This window comes from Humulus lupulus, chromosome X (genome assembly GCF_963169125.1).
Source record: "Humulus lupulus chromosome X, drHumLupu1.1, whole genome shotgun sequence".
NCBI classification, from domain to species: domain Eukaryota; kingdom Viridiplantae; phylum Streptophyta; class Magnoliopsida; order Rosales; family Cannabaceae; genus Humulus; species Humulus lupulus.
This window is the reverse complement of record NC_084802.1, coordinates 174,082,898-174,091,618: the sequence shown is the minus strand read 5'-3', so window position 1 is coordinate 174,091,618 and position 8,721 is coordinate 174,082,898. Positions and strand designations below refer to the sequence as shown.

The following is an 8,721-nucleotide window of genomic DNA, read 5'->3' as shown; positions in this document are numbered from 1 at the left end:
TAAGGTTTACAAAATACTTACAACTCAAAAATAGATTTACACTTGATTAACTATCAAAAGAATAAGTTAATATAGCCATATTCAAAATGCCCCCAACCAAAGCAGTCGGGCAGGCCGAACATGTATGCGCCACCCCCACGCTCTCCATACTCATGGCTGGTTGACTGACCCCTTGCTTTTACCTGCAACATAGAGCACCCGTGAGCCGAAGCCCAGCAAGAAAACTCATACACTAAATAACATATGCATATATCATATAAGCATATAATCCATTGATAAACAGGAAAACCATCAGAATGAACAAACACGGCCATGCCGCCCCAGAGGCCTAACCCAAGCCTGGGGTCTCGGTCCTTACCATAAGGATAACCCATGTATCCATTGGGTCCCACCTTGACTATAAGCATCCCATGTGCTAGGTGTTACTTCCGGCCCCACGGCCGTTCTTAGCCTTCGCCGCTCTCGGCCTTAGTCATTCATTTCATTATAATCACACATATAGTACATCTCGAAATAATCTTCAATCATATGATAATTCATTTAAGGTTATACATTAGCACATAATACAATCTAGGGCCATGCCCTGCAATAACACTATGGGCCCATGCCCTGTTCTCGAGTGCTACAGTTTTCTTACCTGTATCCCGAGCTTTCCTGATGCACCAAGGTCACAAGCACGGTCCTCTAGCACGAGCCTTTCCGAAATCCTAGTCACAACACACATAAAACACTTTTAATACTAACCAAACCTAAAACCACTTCCCGGGACCAATCCCGTACTCTCGGGACCTCTAATTCCTTAAAACAAAACATTGGAACCATCCCCCGCGTCCCCGGGAAAAAGCCCTAAAAGCCCAACTTTTTGGCTGCCAAAAAGGCCTAGGGCCGTGGCACTCCCCTCAAGGGCCGCGACGCCCAGCGGCTAGCCCCAAATCCTTATGCAACCTCGTGCCGCGGCGCCCAAGAACAGGGCCTCGGCGCTCCTTCGCGAACCCAGATTTCTGGGTTTTCTCTTGCATTTTTCTCGAGCTAATACCCCTCCAAATCATCCCAAACAATTACCTAAACCCCAAGATCAATTTAAAACTTCAAATGAACCATCTAACAACCCATAAACACTAGTATCAAGATCAAAAACACAATCACACCCAAAAATACACACCTTTGATTTCAACTTTAGAAAATTTAAACCCATAGCTCAAAACTTAAACCATGCTTCAATTTCTTAAACCAAAACAGAAACAAGCCTTAAATTTACATAGAATCCTTACCTTGAATGAAGAATCCAACCCTAAGCTTCCTTGATTCATCTCCTAAGTCTCCAAATTTCAGCTCCTTCAACTCCTCTTCTTCTTCTTCTTGCCCTAGCTTTTCCCTCTAGCTTTTCTTCTCTCTATTTTTAACAAAACCAAAATATGACCAAGCCTAAACCGTGTATCCCTTTAACCCAGCTGAACATTGTCTAAACCCCCTGCCAAATGACCATATTACCCCTCCTAATAATCATTTCCTAACTAAACCTTCAAGGGCACTCTAGTCCATTCACTTCTATTTCAATTCTACCATTTTCCATCCAAACTTGTTACTCACAGCAGTTACAAATGGTTACCCAGGTTACTCAATCACCAATAACTATAACCACTAGTTCTCAACTCAACTCACAAAATTCCCCAAGATACCCCCAGGCTCCTCTCGAGCCGGGTATAAAATCCCGTTGTGACTTTTGAGTTAACTAGCTCTCTAGGACCGTCTCAGCACGTTCATCACAATAATAACACCACCCTCACGTGGTACAAATCACATAATACAATTATCACATATATGCCCACAGCGGGCTAAAATTACCAATTTACCCCTATCATACAAACGGGGTCCACATGCATATTTATTTCACCTAAACATGCATACTAATCACATATTCATTAAATTCACATAAATTAATGCAATATAACAATTATTGCCCTCCAGGCACACTAATCAAGGCTCCAAGCCTTATTAGCAAATTTAGGTCGTTACAGATTTCCTGTTGGGGTAATCAGTATAATGCTTGCCCCCGATCTGTTTTCGTTGGAGGATCCGTCGACATAAAGTTTCCACAGCTCGCAGGCTAGGGTTACAACTTCATCATTCGAAATTCCAGTACACTCAACAATGAAATCTGCCAGGGCCTGTCCCTTGATGGTCGTTCTCGGGTGATATGTGATCGTGAATTGTCCGAGTTCGACAACCCACTTTAACACTCTTCCGGATGCCTCTGGTTTGGGAAAACCTTGTCGTAGTGGTTGGTCAGTTAGCACATGAATAAGATGTTCTTGGAAGTAGGGTCGAAGCTTTCGAGATGAATGTATCAAGCTATGAGCTAGTGTTTCCATTAACGGGTATCTCAATTCTGCCCCCAGTAACCTTTTGCTGACATAGTACACAGGCTTTTGTACTTTTTTTCTCTTCTCGGACGAGCACCGTACTAATGGCGTGTTTGGTTGTTGCGAGGTATAAATACAAACCTCTCCCGTGACAGGTTTCAACAAGATTGGTGGTTCATGCGAGGTTGAAGAAAGGAAGACAACGGTCTGTAGATTTCGAGATAAACCTACTCAATGTCGCCATCCATCCAGTTAAGCTCTAGACATCCTTGTGCTTTTGAGGTGAGGGCATATCTATCAACACCTTAATCTTGTCCTAATTAACCTCTATCCCTCATGAATTTACTATAAACCCCAGGAACTTTCCTGAAGAAACTCCGAACGAGCACTTTTGTGGGTTAAGTTTCATGTTGTACTTTCAAAGTACAGTAAAGCATTCTGTGAGATCATCGACATGGTTATCGTTATGTTTTGATTTAACTAACATGAAATTCTAGTATTACAACCCTTTGTTGGTTAAGAAGCTTGTATGTTTCTGATCTGGTGCATGCATGGTGATCTAGTTATATCCAAAATAAGTGTCCATGAATGACATGATGCCAAGACCCGTAGTGGCATCTACCATATGATCTATCCGAGGTAAGGGGAAACAGTCTTTAGGGCATGCCTTGTTAAGGTATGAGTAGTCGATACAAGTTCACCATTTGCCGTTGGGTTTCGGGACTAACACTGGATTGGCAATCCAATCAGGATAAAAGGCATCTCGTATGAATCGATTTGCCTTTAACCTGTCGACCTCCTCCTTGAGAGCCTTCTTTCTATCATCGTCCAAGAGTCTTTGCTTTTGTTGCGTCGGGGGGAGGCTTTTGTCAATGTTAAGTGCGTGGCTTATGACATTCAGACTGATTCCTACCATGTCTGACTGTGACCATGCAAACACATCCTGGTTTTCTTTCAAGAAGCAAATTAATTGTTATCTTGCCTTTTCAGAAAGGTTCTTTCCCACCTTCACCACCTTTGTAACATCTACTTCATCGAGCCTGACCTCTTTGAGCTCTTGTAAAGGTTCGAGGTCAGCCCTTTCTTCTATTTTGGGGTTGATCTCTTCATCTATCTCAAAGACAAACCCATTTATCTCTTAGATAACCACTAGAGCTTGCGCACTTGTCTGACTTTTTCCTATTATGGAAATGCTATAGCATTCCCTTCCAGTGAGTTGGTCTCCCTTCAGCATCCCAATGCCACTAGAGGTCGAGAACTTGATGGCCAAGTGCCTAACAGATGACACTGCCCCCAGCCCAATCAGGGCGGGTCTCCCGAGCAGTATAGGTTGATGGGAGGTCCACAACGACGAACTCCATCATTTTGGTTACTGAGACTGGATAGTCTCCAAAGGTTACGGGGAGTTCGATGGATCCCATACAGTCAATCCCTTCTCCTGAAAAACCGTACAACGTTGTTGCACATGCTTTCAAATCGTGATGCGCGAGTCCCATTTTTTCTAGAGTTGCTTTGTAGAGGATATTCACTGAGCTCCTGTTATCAATCAGCACTTGGCATACCCTCTTGTTTGTGAGCTGGAGATTAATGAATAGGGGTCGTTATTAGGAAATTGGACATGCGATGCGTCCTCTTCTGTAAATGTTATGGGTTGAGTCTCAACCCTCCGTTGTTTTGGAGCTCGTGGTTCTGGTTCATAGGGAGAACCATCTCCAGTCTTGAGCTCATTTACGTATCTTTTCTGGGCGTTCCTGCCCGAACCTGCGATATGAGGTCCCCCAAAGATGGTTACTACATCCTCTCCATCAATCGGAGGGGGTCTCTCGTCCTCCTGAGCTTGGGAGTTGGGCAGGCTGTGCGGCTGCTGCCCTCTGACTTGTTGTTGATGCTTGATTGGGATTTTGGTTTCTGACGTACTATTCGAAGTATCCCCTCGAGATCAAACCTTTGATCTCATCTTTCAATTGTCGACATTCATCGGTTGTGTGTCCAATATCTCTATGGAATCTAAAGTATTTATTTGAGTCACTGTTTTCCTTTTGATTCCTCATGGGATTAGTTCATCTGAACAAGTCCTGGTTTTCATTGGCCAGGTAAATATTCTCGCAAGACTCAATGAGCTTGGTATACACCTTGTATACAGAGAAGTATTTATCCACTTTCTTCTTTTTACCTCCATCAGCCTCGAGGTTATTCCCTTCATTCTTCTTCCTTTTAGAAGGGTTATCCCCAGAGGATTTTGAAGTTGATGAGGCCGCCGAGGTTGAGGTAGAGTTAACATTTTTCATTGTAGTTATGGGCTAAGAGGTCAGGTTCAGTGCTAACCTCGCCTCTTCTACATTGACAAACCTCTGGGCCCTCCGATTGAACTCGGTTAGCAACCTGATAGGTTTTCTTTGTAAATCTTCCCAAAGGGGACTTCCTAGCAGAATACCTACTCTCATGGCCATCAGGTGACCGCTATCATCGACATCTCGAGCTCGGGCCACTTCTAGGTCAAACCTCGTGAGGTAACTCTTTAATGACTCATTTTGCTACTGCCGGACATTGATTAAGGCCGAGGCCGAGGGCCTGATGCCAATCATGGCCTTAAACTACTTCTTAAAGTCTCTAGATAATTGATCCCAAAATGAGATCGAATGTCTTCTAAACTTCTCAAACCAGTTTTTTGCTGGTCCTGTAAGTGTGGCTAGGAACAACATACATCTGAGCTCATAGCCAACATTGCAGGCTCGCATGATGGTGTTGAAGGTACACAGATGACTATACGGGTATGAGTTTCCATCAAATGGCGGGACATGGGGTATTTTGAATCCCTGAGGAAACGGAGTGCTAGAGATATGCGGGACAAATGGCTCGAGTTCCTCATCGGACTCTTCAGCTTTGTTCATGTCACGCTCATCTTGCAGGAGCCTGAATGCTCTTTCTAACTAGTCATTCCTTTCTTCGACTAAGTCCACTGGGGGTCTATCCTGGACCTGAGGGGACTGCTTGTCGTTAATAAAAACTCTAGCTTCCTGTCTTGGTATAGGGTTATATGCTGGCTGTTTACGGCGATTCAGATGGTCGTGCAGAACAAGGTTCGGGGGATTATCTCACCCTCGATTATGGTTTAGATGATCGCACTGTATGCCTTGGCTCGGTGATATAAACACTTACGAATAGAGTGTAGTCTTACCTTTCTCTTACATAACTTTTAGCCTTCTTTTGATGTGTGGCTCGGTGATTAGGAGGTGGGTCCCCTGCTAGCCTTCCTGTTCTAGCAGTTTGTGATCTTGACATTTGGCTTCCTGATGGCTGAAGAGCCCTGCGATCTCGGGTTTCCTCTCTTTCGTTCCCCTGTCCAGGCCTAGCCTGTCGGTTTCCATCTCGACTGCCGCTGCAAGATGGCCTCTGTGGTGTATTTCGTGTGACCTCTTGGACTGGCGAAGGGTGCCTTATTGGAGATGGTGGATGCCTTATGGGCGGCGGGGGTTGTCTCCCATTGTCGGGCCTGGATGGCCTAGAGTTTACCCGGTCAGGTTCTGGGTTGTTTCTTGTAGTATCAAGATTCGGGTTCTGTGCCACTGGAGGGGCTCGATTATTACTCGTTCCTATAGGCAAGTCTACAGTCAGGTTGGCAGTGGCCTCAACCCGGGTACTCCTCTGAGGACTTGGCTGATTCGACTGTGATGCTTGTTCCGCCCTCCTAGCAGTCATGCTCCCACGAGGGCGTCCTCTAGGCCTCCGGGGAGGTGCTTGGGCGTCAGCAGCCTGTCTGGCTAATTCCTCGTTGCATCTTGTCGCCTTTGCCGTCTGTTTGCACAGTTGGCAATTTTCAAGTTCCACGATAGGAACATACCTCTCAAGATTGTAATACAAATCCTCGTTAGGCTTGGGAACAGGTGGCCCAAGAGAATTGGATGAATCACTCCTCTCTTAAAGATCCGGGTCCACCATGGGCTGCTTTGCAGGTTGTTGGGGATATTCCTCAGTACGAGGAGTTTGCTCCTCGGGTTTCTGAGGCAATGGTTGCCCACCAATACTGGGATTGCTTGTAGCGGCCATTGACGATTCAGGAGGCTTTCTGATTAAATAGGCTCACGTCATGTGTAATGGCTCTCAATGAAAGCACCAAACTGTTGACGTTGTTTTTCGTCAACTTAGAAATGAAGAGCAATTAAACAAAATACCAGAGGAAACGAACAATAATAGACACGATTTTTACGTGGTTCAGCAGTTAAAATATGCCTAGTCCACGAGTCAGTGTTATTCACTTTATGGACTTCTCTCAAAGCTTTCTGGAACCAATACAAATTTCTCAGTCTTACAAATGAATTGCTCCACACTATTTATAGAGTGGTTTACCAAATATCTCCCCTCATATTTTGGGGAGTTATTATACAAACATTTAATTAAATGCATATAGTTACTACGTACGCGTATAAATCCCATGAAATTTGGGATTTAACAACAAATTACAACCAATCCCTTAAATATAGGGATTTTATAACAATAAAGATGTTCACACTCAGCTTGCGACTCTGAACATTCAATTCACACGCCTTCGAGGCCGATCAACCATCACGAGCTCGCTACCTCGGTTCGCCTCGACTTTTAACAAGTAACATGGTTCAGATCATCCTTTTTGAGCTCACAATGCCTGAGCTCGAACCATCTTGTGTGATGGCAGGACAGGAATCAGGGAATTTATACAAGTGTTGAACCACTGTCATTGTAGCTTCAAGCTTCACTTATAACCTCGGAACACCTCCGAGACCACGTAGTTTCCGAGCTCACCAATTTCGATGTTCTTGCACTTACTGCTCAGTGAGACTGTTCTTGATATTTTTATTAAAGCTTATTATGATGAACCCGCTTATTCCGAGCTTATATTTCACAAGCCCGACTTCCGAGATCAATATTTCTATTCTCGAAATTTGGGTGTAACAAATACATTATATATAATTGTTCATATGTGTACAAATAGTATAACTGTGTGACTAAATAGGAAATTAGAGTAACATTTATCTTTTATCAGGAATAAACAAATTTATTCTCCAATCAATAATATTGTGAATGTTTTGTACATTAAATATGATAGTTTGTGATCTAAAATGTTATCGTATTATTTTTTTTAAAAAATCGAAAACAATGTTTTAGTTAAAATTTTCTTTTAATATATTTTTATCATTTTTTTAATATAATATTATTTATTTATTTCAAATTAATATGACAATCATAAAAACATAAAAATAATTATTAAATTTTCTAAATAATTATATATTTAGAAATAGTCTTTTTTTAAATATTGTAAATATATATATTTAAATATATATTTTAAATAGTCTTCTTTTAATACAAAGATTGATAGATTGTATTCAATCAAGGGTATATTATGTCGAATAATTTCAATAAAATGAGATAAGAGAAAGAATAACTAAATACATAAAATAACGAAATCAAGTCTAAATGGAGTTTATTAATTTTATGATTTAAAATATGTAAAATCTCGAAATTTATAATTATTGTACTGAACTAATTTACATCTCATTTAAAAAAAATGGAATAGAAAATTTGGATAAAACCTAGAATGGAAGTCGTGATAAAATTCATTATACCATTTGAAAATAATTAGTTGCTTTCTGTCTTGATTTTCTGATGGTTTTTCTGATTTTACAGGTATTAAAAATTTAATGAAAATCAAGTACAAATAGTTGAGTTTCATCAAAATAAATAAATAAATGAAAGTACAAGTAATTAATAAATGAGTAAGTTTTTCTTATTAAAATTAATAATTATTGGAGTAAGCATTTATTTTATTTATTTATGTGCTAATGAAAGAAAACGATGGTGGATCCTACGACTTTACAGAGGCGCGTCGTGCAAGTGCGACTACAATCACCAGTCGCACGGTCTATTTATACCCTCTCACAACATTACAATTATAAAAAAAAATTATTAGGTTACTGTTATTATTATTATTAACGCTGTTTAATTTTTGTGTTCGTTGTTATTTTTTTTAATCAAGTTTGTGTATTATTATTGGAATTGATTTATAAATTTATTAATTGTAGTAAACACCGTTAAATTAAGCTTGTTGACGCGGTTTTTTGCTAATAAAAAATAATAATAGTAGATTAGTGCTTAATGGTAAACTATAATGACGCACTCATGAACACGTAATTTTTACGTGGTTCAGTAGTTAAAATTCACCTAGTCCACGAGTCAGTATTATTATTGTTTATCTCTATTTTGGCAGAGTTTCCATATTACAACATTATCCCCCCCTTTCCTACCCAACATTCCCAGTATTTATAGGGAAATTCCATGGACATGTTTGGGTATCCGCGTGAGTCAATCATACATTTACATAATG

General features: G+C 40.9%; 1 protein-coding gene across 1 annotated transcript; it reads right to left on the bottom strand.

Moving 5' to 3' along the window:
* Positions 1-5,537: 5,537 nt before the first annotated feature.
* On the bottom strand, positions 5,538-6,410 carry LOC133806461 (uncharacterized). Its single transcript, XM_062244560.1, has 2 exons — positions 6,300-6,410; positions 5,538-6,158 (listed from the first exon to the last, which is right to left on the bottom strand). The coding sequence occupies exons 1-2, from the start codon at positions 6,408-6,410 to the stop codon at positions 5,538-5,540; spliced, it is 732 nt and encodes a 243-aa protein (XP_062100544.1).
* Between the last annotated feature and the right edge of the window lie 2,311 nt (positions 6,411-8,721).

Bases quoted from the DNA above. Each gene is read 5' to 3' on its own strand.
- LOC133806461 (XM_062244560.1), bottom strand. From the start codon at position 6,410: ATGGCCGCTACAAGCAATCCCAGTATTGGTGGGCAACCATTGCCTCAG. The intron at 6,159-6,299 runs GTGGACCCGGAT...CTGTGCAAACAG, and splicing joins AACCTGCAAAGCAGCCCATG to ACGGCAAAGGCGACAAGATG.